The 26097-nt window shown below is 35.5% G+C and overlaps 1 protein-coding gene across 2 annotated transcripts in view; it reads left to right on the plus strand.

Annotated features, from left to right (window-relative positions):
- XRN2 (5'-3' exoribonuclease 2) overlaps positions 1-24336 on the plus strand; it is a 109210-nt gene extending 84874 nt beyond the window's left edge. For both annotated transcript variants that reach the window (XM_069075505.1, XM_069075506.1), the window contains 3 exons: positions 16472-16535; positions 21365-21500; positions 23762-24336. In XM_069075505.1, the coding sequence (XP_068931606.1) occupies positions 16472-16535; positions 21365-21500; positions 23762-23824 (263 nt within the window). In that variant the 3' untranslated portion in view covers positions 23825-24336. The remainder of the gene's footprint in view (positions 1-16471; positions 16536-21364; positions 21501-23761) is intronic.
- Positions 24337-26097: the final 1761 nt, after the last annotated feature.

Here is a 26097-nt window from a genome sequence, read left to right on the forward strand (position 1 = left end):
GCCAGGTGTTTCTGGGTGGGTGCTAAGTGTCTGAGCCGGGATTCGATCTCCAGGTCTTCTCAACACTGGAGCCGGTGCTCTTGCTCGCTGTGCTACCTGGCCGCCCCACCCTTCTAATATTCTTAATGTTCATTTTTATGGGTTCCCTGGTTTTTCACTGTTTATAAAAATCCTTATGCTGGTTCACCAGTACTTCAGAAAAACACTCCCAAGAGGCTCTGTGTGTGATGAATTTTAAATATTTCATGCTTGTTTTGCAACAGCAAAAATATGTGATGGGGAGAGAAATCCCATTAAAAGGGAGTCCTCTTGGCCCTCTTATCAATCTTTTATAAATCCGAACCTTGCTTTATGAGATTCTTAGCATGTCCTGTGGTCTAGTAGTAAGGGCTCGACCACATATAGAAATTTTTTCCATGTAAAAATGTTTCTCAAAAAATGGTGTGGTTGGATCTCAACATGGAAGAATCCTCAACTTCAAAGGGTAAGTGTATTTGTAAAACTTGTTTAAGAATATTTTAGGCAGATAAAAGTAATGGTGAGACTATCATGATAATTGGAAAAAAGTATTTAGAAAATAGAAAATACTTTCATTTTGAAGCCTTTTCAGGAAATACTTTTAAATTTAATTCAACTTAACACATGGCACAGCAGGAAGGAAAGTGTAAAAGCTTTTATTTAGGGCAGTTTTATGGGTTTGAATTTTAGGAGCTGGACTAGCTCTAGTGACAAGTTATTTTCCAAAACTTTAGAAAATAATAATTCTAGGTATTTCTGCCTTTTCACCTAATGACATAGCAGGAGAGAAATAATAAAATAAAGATTGTTTGATTGAGAGAGACAATACAAAATCATTTAGGAACTTATTTTACCAGAGAGAGGACCCAGTATAATTCTATTATAAAAACAGTAGGTCAGGGGCGGCCAGGTAGCACAGTGAGTAAGAGCACCGGCTCCAGTGTCGGGATGAACTGGGGATCGAATCCGAGCTCAGACACTTACTACCACCCAGAAATAACTGGCCATGTAAACTTGAGCAAGTTACTTAACCCCGATTGCTTTAAAAAAAAAAAAAACAACAGTAGGTGAAAAGGTATGGTACTTGGGTAATTTTTTTTAGCTGTTTCTAACTTGTTTTCCAGAATGCTCATTTTATAGCTTTTCCAACAAAGTATTAGTATGCTTGCCTTTCCAGGGCTCCTTTAATATTAGCTATTTCAATCTTTTGAACTCTGCCAATTTTCTGGGTGTGGTAAGGCATTTCTCTTATTAGTGATTTGGAGTAATCATTCATATAGTTGCTAATAGTTTCCTTATCTATAAAATGGGGATAATAGCACATATCTTAACAGAGTTGTGAGGATCAAGTGAGATAACATGTAAAATTTTTTTTTTTAAAGCAATCGGGGTTAAGTAACTTGCTCAAGGTTACACGGCCAGTTATTTCTGGGTGTGGTGCTAAGTGTCTGAGCCCGGGATTCGATCCCCAGGTCATCCCGACACTAGAGCCGTTGCTCTTACTCGCTAAGCCACCTGGCCGCCCCTAAGCAATTGGTGTTAAGTAACTTGCTCAAGGTTACAGGGCCAGGTGTTTCTGGGTGAGTGCCAAGTGTCTGAGCCCAGATTTGATCCCCAGTTCATCCCGACACTGGAGCCGGCGCTCCCACTTGCTGTGCTACCTGGCTACCCCACATGTAAAATTCTTTACAAACCTTAAAGCACTATATAAATGCTAGTTCTTTTGAGAACTTAAACTACTTTTTCATTATAAAAGGAAGAGGGAAATGGTATAACATGTAGAATATTTGAAGGGAGGTTTTTTGTTTGTTTGTTTGTTTTAAGCAATTGGGGTTAAGTAACTTGTTCAAGGTTACACAGCCAGTTATTCTTTGTGTGGGTGCCAAGTATCTGAGGCCAGAACTGATCCCAGGTCTCCTGACACCAGGGCTGACGCTCTTACTCACTGCGCCACCTGGCTGCCCCTGTTTGTTTTTTTAAAGAACACATGAGACACTTGGCCTTCTTCTAGGGAGATGAGAAGAGGGTAATGATGAAGAAAAGATTGAAGATCTATAGAAGAAAAAAAGAGTATGAACCCCCATACTAGAAGGAAAGAGCAGACTTTATAGAGGATGATACTGAAAATTCACCCCAATTTAACCTACATTATTTTCAGCACCCACTATGCCAAGAAGTACAGAAACAAGAACAAAACGGTCCCTTCAAGGGACATAATTCCTTTGGGGAGAACCCCCCCCCCAAAAAAAAAATAAACATGTAGGAAATTAAATACAAAACATAGAAGGTAATTTCTGAGGCAGGGAACTAATGAGAATAGAATCAATAAAGGATTCCTGTAAGGAGTGATACTGGAGCTAAGCTTTGAAAGAAGCTCTGGTGGTGGGAAACAAAGCAAGTTCATTTCAGGCCTAGCCTGGGCAGAGGCAGGATATGGAATGTGTCAATAGGGAGATCAGCAAGGCGGCTTATTTACCTAAAATGTCCAATAAGAGAAGAGCCTGTGTAGGAGGATTGGAGGGGGAGGCTAGAGCCTGAGGGTGAAAGGCCTTAAAAGTCCAACTGGAGTTTATGTTTTATCCTAGAAACGAGAGAGCTGCTGGAACTTCTTGAGCAGAGAAATAATGTGGTCATAACCTTAGATTCAGATGATTACTATTGCAGTTGTATTGAGTATAGATTAAAGAAGGAAGTGACTGAATGTAAGATCAATTAAAAACCCATTGTTCTATTATGAGTTCCTAAACTAAAGTGGTGGCCATGTGAAGAGGGAGCAGGAGACAGATAGTATCACCACAATTTATAGAAAAGAAAAAGATTATTATCCCATCTTTTTTTTTTTACTCTACTGTCTTACAGATCACTGTTCTGCCTTCTTTAGTGATAGCCTCACATAGTTCACTCTCACCTTATAAAGTCACTTAAAATGAAGTTTTGAGGAATAGAAAAGGAAAATTGAGGGAGTTCCCATCTAATGGTTTCAGTCCATTAAGGGGATTAATCTAGTTGTTGTTCGAGCTGTAAGTGTGCATAATTGTGTGGTAATTGGGATACAACTGGGAGTTTGAGGACCAGGTTTAGAATATTGTGAATATTGAAAATTAGTCTGCTTATTTTGTGTTGTACAGAAAAAAAATGAAAGGTGACATCAGTTTCTTCTTCTCAGTCATGGAACAGGATAGTCATATGTACTCAATATTAAAGATTAATCAAATAGGGTATGATTGAAGGTAAATGTGGCTAATGAACTATTAAAATGACGGATGATGGGGAGTCAAGATGGCGGAGTAGAAGCAGGACCTCCCCATGGCTCCGGTTTCCACCTTTCCCACTCCAAACCAACTTTGGAGCTGCAGAACCCACAAACTGACACAGAGAAGCTAACCTCCCGCTGAGGGCAGTCCAGCAGGAATCGGCCAGCCCAGTGCTCTGGGAGCCAAGCCCAGCCCCACCGAGACTTTAGCCCCAAGGTGGGCCTGACCAGCCACTGGTTGGAGGGTCTCCAGATCAGCAGCAGCTGTGGCCATTGCCAGAATTATCAACACATAGATGCGAAGGACAAAGTGAGAGGTCAATGCAGTCTAGACTTTGGGACCCAGTTAAGTGGGAGTGCATGGCTTTTGCCCCCGGGGTGAGAAGCTGCTGAGACTCCAGCACAGCCAGCCAGTGCCACATGGCAGCTTCAGCTCCTGGCCTGCAGAGTGTAGGGGGACCAAGCACCAGTCTGAGGGGTAATTGCTCTTGCTTTAACCTTCTTAGATCTGGATTGCAGTCTAGGGTGGAGGTCCTGGGGTGTGTGTCCAGCTTGCCAGAGCGTATGGAGGCCTCAGAGAGGGCACCCATCTAATACCTCCAGCAGCTGAGAAAACCCCAGCGTTTGGGACAAAAGCTCCCCTGTCTGGTAGCAGAGTCTTACTGTGGCAAAAAGCCCAGGGGTCAAGTGCCTGAGGGGCGACATGACCAGGCAAAGGAAACAAAGCAGACAAGATTACAACATTAGACTCCTATTTTGGGGACAAAAAGGAGCAAAGCATGGAAGAGGAGGAAGACGGTGAAGTCAGAACTCCTGCACCAAAAGCTTCTAAGGAAAATACAAGCTGGTTACAGGCCATAGAGGACCTTAAGAAGCAGATAAGAGAAGTGGAGGAAAATTTGGGAAGAGAAATGAGAACAATGCAAGAAAATTACGAAATGAGAGTCAACAGTCTGACTGAGGAAAATCACACCTTAAAAAAACAGACTAACTCAAATGGCAAAAGAGACTCAAAAAGGCAATGAGGAGAAGAATGCCTTAAAAAGCCAAGTTTGCCAGATGGAAAAAGAATCTCAAAAGCTCAATGAGGAGAATCATTGCCTCAGAATTAGATCGGAGCAAATGGAAGCTAATGACTTTATGAGAAATCAAGATGCTATTAAACAGATGCAAACAAATGAAAGAATAGAAGGCAATGTGAAATACCTCATTGGAAAAACCACTGACCTGGAAAATAGATCCAGGAGAGAGAATTTAAAAATTATTGGACTACCTGAAAGCCATGATCAAAGTAAGAATCCCTCCAGGAAGTTCTCAAAGAAAACTGCCCTGATGTTTTAGAACCAGAGGGCAAAATAGAAGTTGAAAGAATCCACCGATCACCTCCTGAAAAAGATCCCAAAAAGAAAACTCCTAGGAATATTATAGCCAGGTTCCAGAATTCCCAGATTAAGGAGAGAATATTACAAGCAGCCAGGCAGAAACAATTTGAATATTGTGGAAACACAATCAGGATAACCCAGGATCTGGCAGCTTCTACACTGAGGGATCAGTGGGCTTGGAATGTGATATTCTGGAGGTCAAAGGAACTGGGATTAAAACCAAGAGTCACCTACCCAGCAAAACTGAGTATCATGTTTCAGGGGAAAATATGGTCATTCAGTGGAATACAGGACTTTCAGGCATTCTTACTGAAAAAAACCAGAGTTGAATAGAAAATTTGACATTCAGATACAAGAAGCAAGAGAAGCATGAGAAGGTAAACAGGGAAAAGGAATCATAAGGAAATCATCAAAGCTGAACTATTAACATTCCTACATGGAAAAACAATAATTGTAATTTATGAAACTTTTCTCAGTAGTTGAAGGGAATAGAAATATATCTATGTCTATATATGAGGGTATATGAGCGTATGAATATATGTGTGAATATGTATATATGTTTACAGATATACATAGATAGAGGGCACGGGACCAATTTAACAGGAAAGGATGATACTTAAAAGGTGAAATTAAGAGGTGAGAGAGGAATATAATGAGAGGAGATGGGGAGAGACAGAATGGGGTAAAAAACTATCTTGTATAGAAGAGGCAAGGCAAAATGGTTGCAATGGAGGGGAAGAATAGGAAGGCAAAGGGGAATGGGTCAACCTTATTCCCATTGAATTTGGCTTGAGGAGGGAATGAAATACACAATAGAGTATCTCACCCTCCAGGAGAGTAGAAGGGGAAGGGAATGAGAGGGGGGATGATGGAAGGGAGGGCAGGCTGGGGGGGGGGGAAGTTGGAGCACCCACTTTTGAAAAGGTACAGGATCAAAGTAGAGAATAGAACAAGTGGGAGGTGGGATAGGAGGGAGGGAAATATAGTCAGTCTTTTACAATATAGCTACTGTGTTATTGTTTTGCATTAGCCACACATGTACAACCTATACTGAACTGCTTATCTTCCCAGTAAGGGTGGGTGACAAGGGAGGGGAAGGGAATGAATCTGGAATTCAAAGTTTTAAAATCAAATGATTAAATATATATACTATTATTAATACTATTTTACATGTAATTGGGAAATAAGATATACAGGCACAGGGGCATAGAGATCCACTGGAAAAGTAGAAAGGGATATGGGAGAAAGCAGATTGGAGGAGGGGATATCCTGTGGGACTGCTATTTTGGGGCGGTGGGTAGGGGAAAAATGGGGGGAAAATTTGTAACTCAGGAAATGAATGATGTAAATCAGAAGTTAATAAAGCATTTGAAAAAAAAATGACAGATGATGGTATCAAAACTGGGTAAAGAAGGGGTGGCAGTGAGTAAAGAGTGCTGGCCTCGGTGTCGGGAGATCTGGGATCGGTTCCGGCCTCAGATACTCTGCACCCACACAAAAAAATAACTGGCCATGTAACCTTGAGCAAGTTACTTAACCTCAATTGCTTTAAAAAAAAAAAAAAACTGGGTAAAGAAGCAAAATCACAGTAGAATTACTGGGAAAATATTGAAAGGTAAAGGTCTTAATGCAGATTAAGAGTTGGTTTTTATGTGAGAGAGAGGAATACTTTGGGAAGTATTGGAGGTCTGGGGAGGTAGAATTTTTAAGTTGAGTCTTTTAGAAATTAATTCAGTCCTGTAAGATGAGTAAGGTATGGCTAAAGTGGAGGTGGAGATGGAGTTTGTTATAGCTGAGAACATAAATGAATTAATGTGGTCAGGGTATTGGCAGCCTGAATTTTGAAGTGTCAGAATTTGACAAAAAGGGTAGAGAAGGAGATTTAGAAATAGATGATAGGGTCATTAGTGAAGCTAAGAGAATGACTTGGAATCATATTATTGTAACAAAGATAGGGAAAGGTGGTTTTTTTCTTTTTAAAAATAAAGTTGGGATGATGGCATTTAACAAAATGAAAAATTATATAAAATGTGGAAATCAAAGTGGGGAGTACAAATTAAAATGTGGGGATACAGAAGTACAGTGTGCAACAGAGGAGAATTAAAAAACTGATTTAAGTACTTTTAAAATTGTGTGATGATTGCACCTGACTAGTGGCAATGTAAGTAGTTGTGTTTTAAATTGTACTGAAAATTTTTGTCATTGAAATCAAAGGATTTTAGAGTTACACAAGACCTTAGAGGTCATTAAGTCATTTTACTTGTTTTAAAATTTGATTTATCTAAATTATATGCCTGAGGAACTGAGGTCACAGAAAGGATTTTTTTCACATATAACATCTCAAAAGTATTTTATACTTTTTTATACTCTAGAGGAATCTAATATAAATAGTTCTCACTTTTTTGTAAATTCACAGTACTCAAATTTGACTTTACGTAAAGAATTCTGTAAGAAATCTGCATTCCAAAAACACCCGTGTTAACTTTACAGTACTGTGCTCTCTTTCTGTTCCTGCACTTCAGTTTCACACTCTGTAACCTTCCTCCCTTCACTCACCCCTCCAAAATTATCATTTTTTTTTTAAAAAAGTGAAAGCGGAGGAATAGACACATGGAGGCCAGAGACCTCCCTGCATCAGGGGCTTGACTTGAGACCTCTATTGTCAAGAGAGGAGACATTTACCCCACTCCACCAAACCATGTGCCTGTCTCCTGTCTGTCTACACTCAGGTACTACGTGTCTGTCCCCAGGCCCTGAGTGTTGTCCACCCTCTCCTGTTTGTGTCCTTTTTCAGCTCCCACATTTCTGCCCCCAGAGTATTCTTCCTCTTGGTTCCAACCTGGTGGCCACGTGTCTGGTGCAAGCCCCTGTGTGTTCCCCCTCCTGCTTCCTGCTTTTTCTTCCCTGTGCCTGGCCCCCTTGGGTCCTTGAATCTTGGGCCAGCCCCCTTCCTCCGCAGGCTTGTTATGGCTCTTTCTCCCCTTCCCTCCCTACTTTACTCCACATCCACAGGCAAATTCTCATTAAACAAAAATTAAGGTAGAGTAAGAACTGTCTGTACCTCCCGTTGGCAATGTTTCAAAACAATTACGTATTTGTGAGGTCTTTCCTAATGTCCTTTTAATTCTCTCTTACTGTTATATATTACATATAGATATACATTTTCCTTAAAATTTTGTTGATTCAGTCCTTCATTCTCAGCAAGTATCAATGACATCATGAGGGTGATGTTTTGACTTGTGTATGAATTGGATTTAAGTGAGACAGAGCTGTGCAAAGTCATCAGCCTCACTGTCTCCTCCAGAGTCATCAGAGTGCAGTGGCAAGACAGAAGTTTAGAAGATTGTCCATGGCCCAGGGTTGCAGTGGGTTGCCTTAGTCTTTCAAAACTAGGTCTTTCCCAGGTCTTAGTTTGTCTGAGTGATATAGGGGCTAGGTAAGAATTGAGACAAAGGATGGCCCAATTTACCAACACAAACTATTATTTGGGAGGGGGAAGACCTGTAGGGTTTCTAGCCAGAACAGAAAACAATTGCTGTTTAGATTAATTCTAAGCTGTCAGAAGCTAAACAGTGAGTCACAGAGGCTTGAGGGCTATCATTGGCCATTCAATGAGCCATGCAAAGGAGAGTATACATACATACGTGTGTATATACACAAATATAAAACTACTACATATTTCCATTTAGTCATCTTAACTCTTTTAATAATCATAGCTTCAGAGTTGGAAAGTACCCCAGAGGCCATCTAGTCCAAAGCTATTCCTGTATCTTGGCCATTTTGGGATACCTTTAAGATGTGAGAAGTTTTTCTTCACATTACACTAGATTTGCCTTTTTATGGTTTATACTTTTCAACAGGTTATGTAAGGGGACTGAAAAATAGCAAATACGCAGATAAGAGCAAGTATAAAATCATGCATTTAGGGGGAAATGGTTCCAGCTAGGGGATGTTGAACCCTGATTTAGGGAAGAAATTATAGGAGTGATCACCATATGTTTTTCCTGCAAGCCAACCCATTATGTTTGTACAGTTGACGCAATAATAAACAGAAAGTATTATCCTACTTCTTATGCAAACCTGCAGTACTTTGGCACTTCTGGTCACCAAGTCTCAGGGATAAAATAAAGAGAGAATTTAAATGATCAAGATACCTAGGTAGCTACACTGTCCAAATAAGTCTTTAAAAAAATTGGTACTTCAAACTTTAGACAAAGGCAGAGAAAGTATGTTATTTAAACTGTGGAACAAGTTCTCTGCTGACTTACTCAACAAATGCCAGAGCAAGAGACCTCTATGGTATTTTGGAAACAGTACTCTTAAGTTAGAATCCTCAATTGTCCCTTTGCTGATAACTTGTTGGAGTCAAGTACAGTCTCCAGTATTCATTGTGAATGACATGTGTGGGTTTTGCAATCTTTAGTATCTGATTTGTGATTTTAATTTTGTCAGTAAACTGCATTTAAAAAGTGATTTTTAATTAATGCAGCCAATAAACATGAAATTTTTTCTTTCATGGCTATACTGATTAGGTATAAATTGAAAATACAGGTTCAAGAAGTGTTTACCGTGTTTCCCCCGATAATAAGACACTGTCTTATTAAATTTTTTGGAAAGAAAAACACCAGAGGGCTTATTTTCAGGGGAGGGCTTATGTTGTTCTGCCTTAGCTCTCCTCTGCGGCACTGCTCTCAATGGCGCCAGCAAGCAAATCACTGGGGAAGAACAGGATAACGCACTCACTGCTGCAGCTCTGATTGGATGCAGCTCGGAGCGCAGCGTGCGTTTCACGGGGAGGGGGGGGACGGTGCATACAGAGGGTACCCGTAATGTAACGTGTAGCGCAGGGGATCACCTTCACTACCGTAGCAATCTCAATAGGGCTTATTTTAGAGGAATCTTACACAGTAAGGGGAGGGCTTATTTTCGGGATAGGTCTTATTATCGGGGGAAACACGGTAGCTACATTAATTGCTGTTTATTTGGTAATACTTATAAGAAAAACTTTTAAAAAGGCATTTAGGGAGACGACTAATTCTTTGAGATTTGCAAAGTAATAGTTGGCATTTATTTGACACTTTAAGGGTTACAAAGCATTTTATATGCGTTTCCTTGAATGAGATATGTAAAGTGCTTTACAGTGCTTAAAGCACTATATAAATATTAACTATTTTGCTGTTATCTCATTTGAGCTTCCCAACAATCCCATGAGGTGGGTACTATAGGTATTATTATCCCTATTTTGCAGACGAGGAAACTGAGACTCAGAGGTTATCCATGGTGATGCAACTAGTAAGTATAAGAAATGGGATGTGAACTCAGGTTTCTCCTGACTTCAGGTCTAACACTCTATCTCCTGTGCCACAGTTGTGTCTTTTAATGAAAAGTAGCCATGCTGTCCCACAAATCATTCCTTTGTTCCCCAGCCAAAGATAAAATACTGGGACTCATTGGACTAAATCTAACTAACACTTAGACTTAAGTCGAACACTATGTAACACTGCATTGTACCCTATTAAAGCCAGACATGCTTAATTATAAGGAAATTCAGTGATTTGTGTTTTTTCAGTGATAGACAACTTTCCTTAGTTCTAGTACTTCCTAACATTTATTTTAAGATCCTTGCAAATCTGAATCTTTTTTTCCTATTCGTATGGTTAATTTTTACATTAAGGATAGTGATAAAGACTGGACTGGTGATTTCATTGATTTAAAGAAACTCCTTAGTGAGTAAATTCCCTCTACCAGTAGGCACCTTCTCTATAATTCAAAGGCTCAAGATTGCCATCAAGGGTGGAGGCAGGACTTTACCATATACTGGTAAAATTGCTTTTTGTTCCTATGTGATTTATTTTCGATTCATACTAACTTAATTTTGCTAGTGTTAGATTTTTTTTTTTTAAAGCAATCGGGGTTAAGTAATTTGCTCAAGGTTACATGGCCAGTTATTTTTTTGTGTGGGTGCCGAGTATCTGAGGCCAGAACCAATCCCAGGTCTCCTGACGCTGGGGTCCGGAGCTCTTACTCACTATGCCACCTGGCTTCCCCACTAGTTAGATTAATTACTGTATGTAACACTTCTATTTTTAAAATGCACTAACTCCTAACATTGATAAATTCTTTTAAAGTCTATTTTATTCTTTTTTTTTAAGAACTCCATTTTCACCTCTTCCCATTCCCTACCACTCCCCAATTTGTACTTAATTTTTTTTTAATAAGTTGGGTTCATGTTTGTTTCAATCCAGATTCGGATAGCCATGCAATTTTAATGGCATCCTAGCTTTTGACATCATATAGAAAAGGCAGCTTCCTTTATATAGTTAGTTTGAATGTAATTACATATTTTAAATGTGGAAAATTGTGTTGTGCTTTATGCAAAAAAGATAGTGCTTTACCTATTTAGTTCTTTCAGTTCTTGTAGTTATGTAGTTTAAACTATAATTAGAATTTCTGTCAGCACTATAGATGATTCTTAGGAAATTTCAAATCTATACTGATGTATTAGTCCTTTTAAATATCTTTAATATCATAGCTGTGGGTTTTTTCTTATATGATCACATAAAATTGTGCTCAAGAAGGGCAGTTCAGTCAATCAAGCTGCCACCTCTTTTTCAAGTGCTGCTGTGGGTGTTTCTTACTTTTGTTCTCTGATTTGACTTTGATGTGCCAATTTTCAGCTGATGAATAATTGTCCCTGTCCTGATAACTTGTTGGAGTCAAGTACAGTTTCTAGTATTCATTGTGAATAGCATATTTGGGTTTTGCAATCTCCAGTATCTGATTTGTGACTTTAATTTTAAGTCAGTAAACTTGTCAATTAACTGCATTTGAAAAGTGATTTTTGATTAATGCAATCAGTAAACATGAAATCTTTTCTTTGATTGCTACACTGATTAGGTAAATTGTCACTTGAGAAGCTATTGAAGAAGCCTTGGTGAATATGGCCTTACAGTGCTAGGAAATGCCTAACTTTTGAAAACCCGAAAGAAAATATTAACTGCCATTTTTCCTCTCTGGTCTGAACCTTTCTGAAGTGCAATTCACTGTCTCACCATGTTTTTTTCTTCCTCTCAAATTGATCTTCTGTCAAAGCCATACAAATGAATGGTAATAAGTTTGTTTTAAATTCTACTTCATTACTCATAAGACAGGATATTTCTGCTTATGAATACTTAAGGACTGTATATGTTCCTCAGAGCTGCATAAAGAGATTTGTAGCCATGGCATTTTCTTTTATCCTTTTTTTTTTTCTTTTGGATTAGAAAAAGATGCTTAATAACTCTGAGGCAGAATGTTTTAAGTATAGCCTTTATATGTTTTCTAGTGAATTTGCAAAAGTTTTTGTATTTGAAAATATTTATATTTGGGTTTAGCCCAAAGAAAAGGGCATGTTCAGTTTGGGGGATGGAGGACAAAGTAACAAAACTTTTCTAACAGATCAAAACCTTATCATGGCAAATTGCTCAGGTAGTCTAGAGCAAGGGTTATTAACTGAACATTAAAAAAAGTTTTCACAATTGCATTTCAGTATAATTGCTTTTCTTTGTAACCCTGTGTATTTTATTTCTATTATGCATTTAAAAAAAAAAAAACATTCTGAGAAGTCCATAGATTTTACAGATAGTGAAGAGTCCATGACATCAAAAAAGGTTAAAAACCCTTGCTCTATTGGGTAGAGAAGGATATACTTAATAAAACTTTACATTTAAACACCTTCAATTAGACATTTACTTTTAAGATAGAATAATTTAGTAAATATATAATGTTTGGTGTTATTCTGCAGTTTTGCTATATTTGTAGGAAATGGCATTTTTCCCTTGCCTTTTGTATCCTTTTACAATTTTTTCTTTAATTTCATAAATTATATTGTGGAAAGATTTTCTTTACATCAAAATGTACTTTTAAAAATTGACTAGATTCCTAATTCTTTATCTTATGATTGCAAATCTTGAACAAGAAGGGGCACTTCTTTCTCCAGGTTCTCCATCCACTTGTGTGACCACATTTTTAGTCTCCTTTTCTGGCTCTTCATCTGCTATTTTGCTTGGTGATCTCATTGGCTACCATGAATTGAGTTACATTTATCTCCATATTGATGATTTCAAGATCTACTTAACTAGTCATAACTTCTTTCTTGATGTCTTTGAAGACTTTCAGTCTCATATCTCCAGTTGCCTTTTGGACATCCCAAGCTAGATGTCCCATAGATATCTTAAAATTAACATGTCCAGTTTGATACTAGCCTCCTTGCTGTTCTCATACACAACTCTTATCTCCTGATTTGGGACATTTTCATTGACTTTCCCCCATACCTAGAATGCCTTTTTCATCTTCATTTCCTGTCTTCTCTGGCTTTCTTCAAGTCCCACCTAAAATCCCACCTTCTACAACAAAGAGACTTTGCCCAGTCCATCTTAATGCCATTTCCAGTCTAACATGATTATCTCCAGTTTCTCCCATATATATCATACCTGTACATAGTCTTTTGCATGTTGTCTCTCCTATTAGATTATGAGATCCTTGAGAGCAAGGACCTCCTGCTCCCTTCTCCTCCCTCTTTCTTTTTGTCCCAAGTGTTTAAGCACAGTGCCTGGTGCACAATAATAAATATTTGTTGACTGTCTTTAGCTGTCTAGTCCTATCTCCTCCATCCCCCTTCTCATCTTTCAAATGACAAAACTGAGACTCAAAGAAAGGTTACATAGCTTCCCCAGGTCATATAGTTAGTGAGTCTCTCAGGTGGTATTTGAACATAGATTATCTCCTTTGTCTGACACTCAGTTCACTAGGCCACCATGCCTCTCTGTGGAAGCTTTTAAAAATACTCAAGGAATAAACATTTTTAAATTTTTATCATACAGCTTACAAAAAGACTACATGAATCACAGAATTCTTAAATGTAAACGGGCGTGTTGCCAGGGTTACAACAGCAGTTCGGTGACTTCTGTAGAAGAGACACTAAATTAATATGTGGGTCAAAATGGCAACAAGCTACGTTTCTTTTTATTTTTTTGTCAGTATTTGTATTATGTATATTTGCACTCCAAAATAAGCAGTTCTTTTAAGAACAGTGAATCATTCCTTTTCTATCATCTTTGTTTATAAGAATACTTAATAAAATGCATTTCTTTGTAAATAATCTATTGGTATTTACTATATTTACATAGAGCAGGGATTCTTAATTAAGGTCCCTGAACTTGATATTCTTTAAGTTTGATAACTGAATTTCAGTATAATTGTTTTCTTTTCCAATCCTATGTATTTCTTCTTTTTCTCATTTTACTTTTTTATTTTTGAGGGGGGAAGGCAGAGCAATTGGGGTTAAGTGACTTGTCCAAGGTCATATGGCTAGTAAGTGTTAAGTGTCTGAGTCTGGATTTGAACTCAGGTCCTCCTGACTCCAGGGACTGTACTGTATTCACTTCACCATGTAGCCACCTGGAATCCTGTGCATTTCAAAATATTCTGAGAAGGGTTCTGGCATAGACTTCAACAGACTTCCAGAGGGGTGGGGTCCATAACACAAAAATCATTAAGAATTCTGGCATAGAATAATAAGCAAAACTAATTAACATTTCTGTCATGAGATGAATATATGTTGTAAAGTTTTTATTTCCTTAGCATCTTGCAGAAGGATACTGCTTCCTGAAATGCATAATTTCAAAATATTTTAATGTGTTCTACATCAATTTAATGAATTTACCAACAGATTTTTAATAGATTCTTTCTCAGTTAGGTACGAGTCAATATACAAAAGTATATTAACCTTTCTTTTCATTCTCAACTTTTTAAAGTAAAGTTTCAAGATAACATATTCCATCACTAAAGTCCATTCACCTGTTCTAGATACCTATCATAGCTTTAACTTTATACTTAATACCAGAGATGTTATTATAAACAAAGTTATGATTTGACAAATTGGCCAAGATGTTTATTCAGTGGAGACTACTTTGACCAGACTAGAACATCTATTGCAGATCCATTGGTAAAACATTAAATGTAATATGTGATCTTGAGATAAATACTCCTATTTAGGTTTTCAGTAGAAAGAAACCATGTTGTTTGTTCAAATGGTAGCTATTCTTTAAAAAGCTTTAACAATTCTATATCATGTAGTCACTATTTTCTGCTGATGCTGCCTGTGAAATTGTAGTGATTCAGAAATGTAAGCCTATAGATTATGGAGGTGTACACATACACACACATATTCTTATTTCCTGTCATGTATGTGGTGACTAACTTTCTAGATTTCTATTCAAATTTTTGGGTATTGCTTGCTTATTTATGAAGATTGAAAAACATGGGCAAATAAAAGTTAGTATCCTAACATCATGCACTGACCGTTCTTCATTATTCTCTTCTAGTAAGAACTTGCCTTAATTTGAGCATTGTTGTTCTACTTTTGTTCACTAAATGAATGCCATATTTAATTCAAATTAGAGAGGGTAAATCTCTCCTGTTAACTATTTGAGTTCCAATTTGGATTTAGTTTTGAAATAATACAAATGACAAAGGACAGGAAGCCAAAATCTAATCGGTTTTAGTAATAAAAAAAATCTAGTGCTTGCATTAAATTTTGCTCTTCCTCAGTTGGAACAGGGAAGGAGAAAAAGTCATTGTCTTTCTATTCCAAATCTAGCAACATGAAAACTTCAAATTTGTCTTTGTTCAGGTTTGGTCTACAGTGTATATTTTGTCCACTTTTAGAAAGCTCTTTGCAGTCTGGCATGCTTAGCTCCTGTTTTGATTGGAAAGAAGCCCAAGGTAGAAGTAGCAGAACTGCTAAAGATGAAAATTAATGTGAGCTGGGAGAATACTTTGAAAGCAAAAGCACCTGCCTTATGCTGTCTCTCCTTTGTCTTATGTCTTTTTTCATATCCCATTACTTTCTAGAACATTGTCAAAAAAGGATGAAATGTTCTTGTCTTTTTTTTTAAGGGATAACGATTTCTAGTTTTCTTAATATCTGTATTGCATATGTGGTTTGAGAAAGAGAAAATATTAAGTTGTAGCTTCTGTTTTCCTTAAAATGTGAGCCTGAATATATTATGTTAAGCCTTGTTGCCAGTTGCATATTGCCAGTTTTAACAGGGTGTTAACTATCAACACAATGCTCTCATTAGACAACTTCTGGAACCAGCTGTTTTAATTAGGTCACACTTAAATGCCATTAAAGATCATCAAAGATGTCACTGAAACTGAAGCTTTTGATTGATACACAATTTGCTGTGTGCTGTGAACTGACCAGGGAGCTATTGATTAGTTGTTTCTTTCATTCTGTTTACTGGTCAATTTGTTTAGAACAGCAGTCATTTAATTGTGTCTTGTTAAAGCAATGTTGTTGCTACTACATCTTTGTATTAGCATTGGGGTTTGACTACAAGAGAACAATAGAAAAGTGGGTGGTCTTTATAATTTCTTTGAGTTTACTGCCATGTGTTTGAGAGAGATTTTATGGTCTTTTAATGCAATGATATCTAGGTAGATTAGCTTTCTTTTCACTGTTTCACATGCCTAAGGGAGGATTTCAGATTACTAAACTTGTTTTTTTTTTCCACTTATTTCGCATATTAACAGAAATAACTAGCCCTGACCAAAACTGGAGACTTAAATAATTTATTTTGCCCATTACATTAACTGCAAGTGTAAAGATTAATTTTTTAGAATTCTTTTAAGTATTTATTTGGATTTTATTCAGTACCTGCTGTATCCCAGACAGGATTTTCCCCCCATCATTTGAAAGTATGCATTTTAACCATGACTTGTTTTTGTGTTCCCTTTCTAAGCCTTCATTTTAAATTTTCCATCCATTTTATAGATATGAGACCACATGATTCATGGAGAGGCCCTACTCCCCTTTTCCATCAACCAAGATTTGACAGGTAATATTTATATAAAAAGATTTTATGTCCCTAGGGGGGGAGGGTGTTAGAAACTAAAATTCTTGTGGTTTGAAATTTTCTTCTAAAATATGTAAGATCTCCTTTGGATTTATAATTTAGGAAAGTATGGTTCAAGTCTTTTGAAAAGAAAACACTTTGCTTCAGAAATTCAAATTTTATATAACTATTAATGCTTTTTTACTTTCTTGGTTCTTGCCTTTTTATTTTATTGAAGCTATTGAGGTACCATGAAATTCAACACAGAGAGCTTAAAACTGCATTAGATTTTGGACAGGCTAAACAAATTTCTTTTTTGGAGGGTTGTGGAACTTAATGAGGCATAACTAATGGTGTTCCACTTTTATCATTTCTGTGCTGGTAGCACAGCTTTAGCACAGAACAACCATTGATTCTTGCTACAAACCTCTTGAAGTCCTAATCAGCTTCTTTGGTACAACTTTTTCAGGGCTGACAAGCCTATTGTAGGGCAGTGTCACTGTAGGTCAGTAGTTATTAGTTGCTACTGAAAACAGTTTCTTTAACTACTTAAGACTGAACTGAATTAAATGCAGAAGGGACTCAGAAGAGGATTATGGAATCTGCAGTCTAATAAGTACCATGGAATAGAAAGAATGTGACATGGTTTAGTAATAAGGGATGTTTTACATGTGTTCCTTCATTGATAAGTTGTGTGCCCTTAAGTCAGACTACAAATGACAAGCTATGAATGTTATGAATAATTATATTAATATCTACAGAATACCTTGAAAAGTACAGCTTGAAAATGAATAGTTTATGTTTTACTTGGCAGCACCAATAAAGGCTAAGAAATAGCCTGCACAGGCTTGTTGAAAGGTCTTTTTTCTGACCACATTATAGTCTTTATAATTTTGAATTCTTCTAATATTTTATTTCAATGAAAAACTTTATATTTCAACATTTTATTTAGAATTGTAAACTGCTGTCCCATTTGATCAGAACTTGACCAGGGATTGCCTCAGAAGTACCATAATTTTATTTTTATGACCAATTTTAGAAAGGTTACAGAATTTCTAAAAAAATTAGTTTTATTAATATCCATGAGTAACAATCTTGAAAATTCCAACATAAGTTATGTAATTTATTCCATGTTTAAAATTGAGTATTTGTTCTGCCTCTTTGTATATGGTACTTTTGTTTCTAAATGTATCAATTCCACATTTTCTTGCCATCTCATTTGTTCTATCAGTATCCCTGTTTAGAAACACCAAATAATGTACATTTTAAGTGTGCCGAATGACATACATAGCACTAAAATACTGTGTAAAAGTTTTGAACATATTAAAGTTGATTTGGACCTGATGTTCCCTTTCCACTGTTGCCTTTCTAGATGATCTGCCCCTCAAAAATACTTCTCCTCCCCCTTTTTCCTTATGATTCTGTCTTTACCTTGAAACTGTTCTTTTAGCTTACATTTATTAAGCACATACCTTATATATGACTTATACTTGAGTTGCAATTACAAAGGAAGTAAAACAGGCAGTTCTTGCCTTTGAGGAGCTGTGTTTTATTCATTGGATAAATTATATTCTTTCCCTTACTCAGATAACCTCATCCAAATTTAATTTTTCCCAAAAGGCTTTTGTAGATTCCCGATTTTGCCATTTTAATTCTTCTATTATTTTATTTTTTTCTTTAAATCTTATAAACAGTAATATGCTTTTTAAAAGTGAATTTGGTTTTCCAACTGGGGGAAAAACTTTGTGAGGGTAATAGAATCCTGTTACTCTAGAAACTACAGTTTATCATAAAAACTGACTGCAGAATTAGCAACAAAATGGTGACATATTTTTGAAAGTAGAAGAAAAGTTGAAATTTGCTCCTTTTAAGTAGCTTTTCAAACTATATCCTTGAGTAACGTAGAATTATCATTTCAGTTTTATTTTAAAGTTGATGGATAAGCAAAGGGGGGAGAGAGTACATGTATGCGTGTGTGTGGTTTAATGTAGGCATCATTGAATACTGTGGTTTGCAAGTAAATTTATTAGGTTGGGAAGCCTCTAGAAAAGAAATATATGCACATCAAGCTGTACTTTCTTTGTTCCTAATTTAATTCATTGTTTTGAATATTGCATTTTATTCCACATTTTTAAAAATGCAGTGTTAATCCTAATCTAAGGATTTTAATTGCTTTAAGAATCTGAAAATCTAATGCTAAGATTCCCATGGCAACTTGAACTCTGTCCTACTCTGTGTTTACTTGCAAATGGAGGCTTTCATTACTCAATTGCATGCAACTGGGCAAATATTACAGTAGAATTGAACCTTTACAATAGATTGATTCCCCTTCATTGTTTTTTCTACTTCCATTCATAGGTTTCATTTCTGACATGACAAAAGGTTCACTTGTGATTAATACACATGAAGAGATCATTAAGTTTGTCATAAACCTAAACTTCCTGAGAATTTAAAGTATATAAGTGGAAAAAGCAAAATGTTTTGCCTTGCTGTGTGTTATTTCAGTTTTAATCAGTCTTTTAAAGTAGTTTCAAAAAAGAAGAGATTTAATTTGTGACAAAATGTTTTCTAAATATCTCTGACTTAAGAAATGTAAATTTTAAAACTTTCCATATCTAGAAGTATATACTTTGGTGTCAATCATTTGTATGTTTGGAATAAGATAGATTTTTGTTGTTGTTAAATTCTTATATAAGTATCTTGAATATTAAATTTTAAAATATTAATTTAGACAAGTTTCAGAACCTGCCTAATCTGAAATCTTTATGCACATTTTATAAGTATCAAGACTCCTTCTAGAGTAATGTATTAATATATAGTATAAAATATATATAGTAATATGTATAATAGTAAATGAATAGTACAGTATTGAGAAATAAAGTCCCTAAGGGTCAGTGAAAGATCACCATATTGCATTCCTTTTCTTACTATTAGGTTAAGGATTTTGTCATCTCAGTATGTAAAAAGCTCCCAAAATCATGTTAATCAAAGATAAAATATGAGGTTTTTTTTTAACCCTATACTTTTGAGTTCAAAACAAAAACCAGAATTCAACCAGCAAGATTTCTTGGAAGTTGAATGAATGCTATCATACTGAAATTAATAATAATAAAATCTATAGCTAACACATTTATCAAAACTGAATTGTCTTATTAGGTGAGACTTTCCCAAGAAATATATTTTGCATATCCTTCATCTTGTTACATAATAGTAATCTTGTGCTTTTCATTTATGCAGCACTATTGGTGTGCTTATTAAAATAAGAACAGGTAATAATTAATTGTTGCATTGTGTTTATTTTAAAAAATGAACTAGAAAATATTTAAACTAGAAAACAGCTTTGAGTATTTTTTCTGCATCTTGGGATCCAGAACTTCTTGTTTTTAATTGCTTTATTTTTAGAACTATTATAACAATACATTTGTTAATTAAGTTATGGTTAAAACTACTAGCTAAAAATAATCTTAGCTATTCCACAAAGTTCTCCAGAAAGCAGTCCTTGTTTTCCAGGCTTCATACAAGAATCGTTATCCTTGGTGTTTAAAAAAACAACAACAAAACCTTGAAGTAAAAAAAAATCTAAAGGTTTGGATGGGGGGGATGGGGGTGGGGCTGAATTCAGACTTGAGTGCAGTTGTCAAAAGGGTATTTTAACCCAGCAAGCTCAAACTCTAGCTTCTTCAAAGCATGGGAAGTGAAACTGAAGCATTCATCTGTTCATAGTTAAAATGAGATAAGTTTATATGTCTAGGAGCTATCTGTGTATATTGTATTATACTTAATATCCAGACCCTGAAAAATGCTCCGGTAAGAATTAAATTGTGACTTTGACCCCAATTCCTGTGTAACAGGTGCAGTACAGGCAGTGCTTTGTATTAATAAGGTATGCTTTCTTAAAAATACCAACTTTTTACTTTTATCCCTTGGAGTAAATGTTCTATAAAAAAATAAAAATTTAAATGAGAGAAAACTGTCTAAAGGATCAGGAAGTTATACATTAAATGTTGCTTGCCTTTAGAGGCTATATCATTGCTATATCATTTTTCATGAAAATTTTTAATTAAGCCATGATTTAATACATTATACCTGTTGCTTTATATCCATAAAGCTAAAAAAGACACTTGAAGGCAATTAAAACATTTCTTTTTGCTAGTAATCTGGGGTGACAAACTTGGTTATAATAGATGTTGAATTTGTGTTCCCATATAAACTGTACACCAAATGTCAGTCAGTCCATGCCAATTAGTGCTTATGTTGCTAGGTCACCATGGTCAATTGAAAGCTGCATCAATAGAACTTGAAAAGGTTTCTTCCCGATCAGACCTTCTGACATATTGAGCAGAATAATGGATGGGAAAAAACAGCCAAGGCCCCTACCCTAGATTCAAAATACTCAGCAGTAAGAATTCATTTGCAACCTGCAATTAACTAGAAAGAATGGAGTCCAAGAAAGAGTCTGGACATTTTAGAAAATAAAGCCTCATTCTCCTGTATTTCACATGTTTACTCTGCATAGTGTTTTAGACATATCTTTGGGTCTAAATCTATATTTCAGGTTGCTGAAAACTGATTTTTAAAAATTCACTGAAAAACCTTTTAGAAATGTCCGACTTTTTAATTTACTCAGTTGAATTTAACTGAGTTTTTGTTTTATTTTAATGAGACTGAAGTGGATGTAATGAATAAATGTTCCTGTTTATGATAATGGAAAGTTGTTCCTGGCATTTCTGTGCTATAAAGATGAAATAAATTGAGTTACCTGAAAAAATTCAGGAGTTTATATAAGATTTTGCACTTAGGATTTTTTCTCTTCTCTCACCCCCACTCAATAGAGCTGCAGCTGAACCTCTCCTGCCTTGGAACCGTATGCTACAATCCCAAAATGCAGCATTTCAACAAAATCAATATCAGCTCCTAGGAGGCCCAGGCGGTTATCCACCAAGACGTGATGATCGTGGAGGGAGACAGGTAACTCAAAATGGAATATTCTCTGGTAGGCTTCTTATGCAGCCTTAGAACTAGATTACATGATAAAATCTGTAATGATTACTTTGTGTTTTAAATGCACTTTAGAGATAGAGATTATAAATGTTAACTCCATACCACTCAGGTAAACTTGGGTGAAGATTATATACTATTATTGACAGTATAATATGAGCATCTTTATAATTAAAGGGTTGTGCAGTTACTGGGGCATTTGAGAAAATCTATAAACTCCAAATAAGCGTCCATTTAATTTTTAGAAATTAGTGGTAACATTAAAGAGAATCAAACACTATAATCTGTCAGTTCATTTAAGTGACATTTGTTTCAGTTCAAAAAGAAAATTAGGGTTTTTTAATGTGCTGTATACTTTTTTTAACTAAAAGAATTCTGTTTCTGAAACATCAAAAGTTCTTTTTCATGAAATCAAATTGACATCCTGGCTAACATTTATGTATTCTTTGTTTTGAAATGATTGCTAGGAATGAGAGTCAGAATGTTTCAATTCATGTGGCATGATAGAGTTTGGAATTTATAAAGATATGAAGTACTTAAGTAACTTACCTGGTATAGCCCGCAGGCCTATTTTAAATACCTTTGAATGTTAAATTGACATTTTTCTGGCCTTAGTTTGCTGCCAGGTGTCCTTTTATTGCCTACCATTTTTTTTTTTTTGGTCTCCAAGTAGCTAAATGTTCTTGTTTTTTTTCCTCAGTGTTAAAACAATAAATATTTCCCTTTAAATTCATAGAGCATGTGTCCTAATTCTTCATAATTAGAAGGGTTAATTAATAAAATTACCCTGGTTAAATCCTTGCACCATTTTAAAGGATTTGTTACTATGACCTATTAAAAATCATTTTATAGACTTTGTCATTGAATACTATCATCTTAGGGTCCTGTTGATGATATAATAATAGATACTATTGTATATAAAGATGAGAAATTTGTATTCTAGAATCATGGTATTCTTAGAACTGGAAGAAACTTAAAGGATCTTTTAGTCCAACTCTCTTTATTTTCTATAGGAGAAACCAAAAGGCTTAGAAAGCTTCCCAGAGGCTTAATACTCGAACTAGAACCCAGATGTCTTAGTTCATAGTTCAGTGGTGGTCTTTCTGCTAGATCCTAAACTTACTGCCACCCTTAAGTCTGTTTTGGATAGTGTTCACAAAATTATTTTTTCATACAAGTGATTGTTGAAACCATGGGTAAAGTTATAATATCAGTTTAAAATCTAGGTTTGCTTTATAAATTTCTGTTCACTTAGTATGGTCCTCTGTTGTGAACTCTACAGAATTTGTATCAATTACATGGCATAAATTGCTGTCAGAATATAATATTATGACTTCCTTGCAAAACCCAACTAACAAAGACCTTAGCTTACATTGTGAACCTAAGGGTTTGTACATATTCATATTATTAAAATTAAACCACTTCACTGATTTGAGTGGAAGTAAAGCATCAGAAACTGGTTTTGAGATCTCTATTCCAGAGCCCTAGAATCCTGAAAAGGGAGTAATAATAGAAGTAGTGACACTTTCATCTTGTGTTGTGCCAAAATTTGAAAGGATGATTATTTGTAGGCACACCAAAAGTCTGAAATTTAATTGTTTCACTAGTAATCTATTAGTCTGTACAATTGGTCTTTGTGACCTAAAAACTGTTGAACATCCCACTGAATCTTGTTACTTTGAGGAGAAAACTCTCTAGAATTAACTGACCCCTTAGTTCAAATAGTTTTGAGTTGCTTATTTATTAAACATCATAGTTGACCTGGTTAACCACCAAAAGGTGCTTTAAGCACATCACTAAAATACGTGTGTGTGTGTGTGTGTGTGTGTGTGTGTGTGTTGGGGGGGGGTTGACACTTTGTAAATTCTATAGGGTGATTGTACTTAGTGCTTTTATTTTTTTTTTTTAGTTTATAGTGTCAGTGAAGCCTAAAGACCCTGAAGAGCAGCTGTTACATAAGTCAACACTGAATTTAAATTTTAAAGTCAGTTTTCAGTTATTTCATTTTTGTCACCTCCAGTCTTTATCAAGTAGTCTACAGAACTTTTTGGATAAAAATTTTTACCATTAGGAGACCATTTGCATATACTTTCAAAACTTACATTGCTCTTTCTTTGCTGCCTTTATCTTCGAATATACTGCCTCATAATTTTTAAAATAGAGCAGAGAAGTTAATTTATTTGCAAGGATGTTAATCCAGAAAATAAACTCTTCCTTTTGTTTATTTACAGGGATATGGCCCTGGAAGGAATTACCCTTTGCCACCTCCCTCAGGAAGATACAACTGGAATTAAGCTTTTGTAAAGCTTTCTTAAATCCTTTCATCATTCTACGATTTTATGCTGTTTGTGGAAAGGAAGCATCTTTATCAAACAGTAGTTTAAGAACTACGATACTTGATGTATTTGTTTTAACCGTGTATATTTCTTACAGATCTGATTTTCAGTGTTTTATGTTGCTTTCCAATTGTGTAATGCATAATACAGTGGATTTCAATTTATTACTTTACTCGTGAGAGACATTTGATGAATAGAAAAGTACTGGTTTTTTTAATTGTAGTTAAGAATCAAACTGTATTACTGTGAATTTCAAAACAGTGTACACTAGCTCATCCAAAATACATACTGATTTTTAATTAATGCACAAAAATTAGGTCTGAACACTTCAGGTAGAATCTTCAACCAGCTAGAAAACACATGTTTAAGACAAGCTACTGTTCAATATTCCTTTGAAGACACTTCATTATTGTATCTGTCTGAGAATTTCTGGACCACTTTAGTAAAAAAAAAAAAATCAACTTTTAAAACTCTGGTCTCTTGTGTTCTTTTCTATTTCCCCCCAACATTTCAATATTTTGCTTTTTAGGTGTATAGCAAAGTCAAAGCCAAAATGTTTCTTTTTTGGAAGCTCTTGCAGAGATGAATTCAGTTCTGTCAATAAATGATGACTCTTTTATTAAAGGTGCAGGCTAATATGGTTGGCAGTTTATAATTCTTTTGAATTTGGATCAGTCCAAGAAATAGTTTTTAAAAATACATATTCCACAATGCATTAACATGTCAACAATATCAGCTTGACTTGCCTATATTTTTGAAATTGTGATAAGTAACTTTTTATGTATTTTGAAATTCATATTTATTTCTGTACAAGTTTCTTCATTGTCAGAATTTAGGGGAGAGGGGCCTCTTACCTGTTCTTAATTTGTAAGTATTTGTTCTAAGTCCTTAAGAAAATACTGGGAATTTCAATAAAAGTTAGGAATTCTTTGTTCTTTTAAGCATAGTCACTTTTTTATGCATTATCCAGATTACATTTTTAGGTTGCATATTTCACTTTGATTCATTTGTTTCATTACCATAGAACATTTCATCTTTGCCATTTTAAAAAATTTATAAATTATAGCCTTTTGAAGCTTTTTCCCTTTTCTCCAGTCCTTGTCTTAGATATCAAGAAATAATTTCTCCTGGACCATCTGGTACGGGCATTTTTGCTTCAGCTATCTTCAAGGGCACAGATGTTAATCCTAGTGAATAAGGAAAGAAATACCACTTTAGCCTTGAAAGAAAGATATTTTGAAATTAGGCTTTTTTTTTTTTTTTACTTCCAAGTGATAACTGAGCAGAATAGAATGTTTTGTGATAAAATTTTTCATCTAAGTAATTGACATTTTAACCATCATATTTTAGTGTACTAATGACATATATAATAGTACATGTTAAAGTGGATATGAATTGTTCTGCCATGGATAAGGTGAACATTAAATTTTTGTATGTGTTTTTCTATTTCGTTAAAAATCCCTTGCCATCTAAAATTCTGCAAAATCAGTAGTATGTGTCTGAAGGAAGCACCTAGCTCCATCAGTGCACTTTTTCTCTTAAACGTTTTCAGATAACAAAATTTTTGTGAGATTTCATAGCATTTTCTCTTCTCAAAAACCCAGCAGTTTAGGAAGGTTCATCTCATTTCACCCAACCAAATAATGTCATGTCATATAGAAGCTGGAACTGAATTGAATTTTTAAATCAGTTTTAAATTTCTAATCGTCGTTTTGGAGACCATTTTTTTCAAAACATGGTTTTCAGGAAGAAATGTATCATAAAAAACTCAGTAAGGACCACGTTCCTGCCCTGTGAGTGACGTGGTGAAAATAGTTTTGGAAGAGGAATGAGAGGATGTGGGTTTTTTACTGCCATTTGCCTAGATGACTACAAGCAAGTCAATTTCTGTGAGCCTCACTTACCTTATCTGTAAAATGAGAGTGGGGGAGGGGTTGGACCAGATGATCTAGAAGGTCTTTTAGCTCTAAGTATTTGTTTCTGAATAAACATAAAAATTAAATGTTTAGCTAAACTATTGTTACTTCAAGGAGATATTTATGTTCTTCCTTGATGCTTTTTCTTCCCCTTTTCCTTAGCCTTTTAATAGTCATTCATGTAGGTGGGATGCATGTCTTTTATAAACCCTTCAGGGCAGTTGTTACCTGCCCTTTCTATATAGAAAACAAGAAAGGTTTTGTAGTTTTAAATATGATGTGTAATAAATACTGCAAATAAAGTGGTGTAAAATT

Source organism: Petaurus breviceps, unplaced genomic scaffold, assembly GCF_028583685.1.
Source record: "Petaurus breviceps papuanus isolate PSGF00001 unplaced genomic scaffold, PetGlider_PUasm1.0 90919, whole genome shotgun sequence".
Taxonomy (NCBI): Eukaryota; Metazoa; Chordata; class Mammalia; order Diprotodontia; family Petauridae; genus Petaurus; species Petaurus breviceps.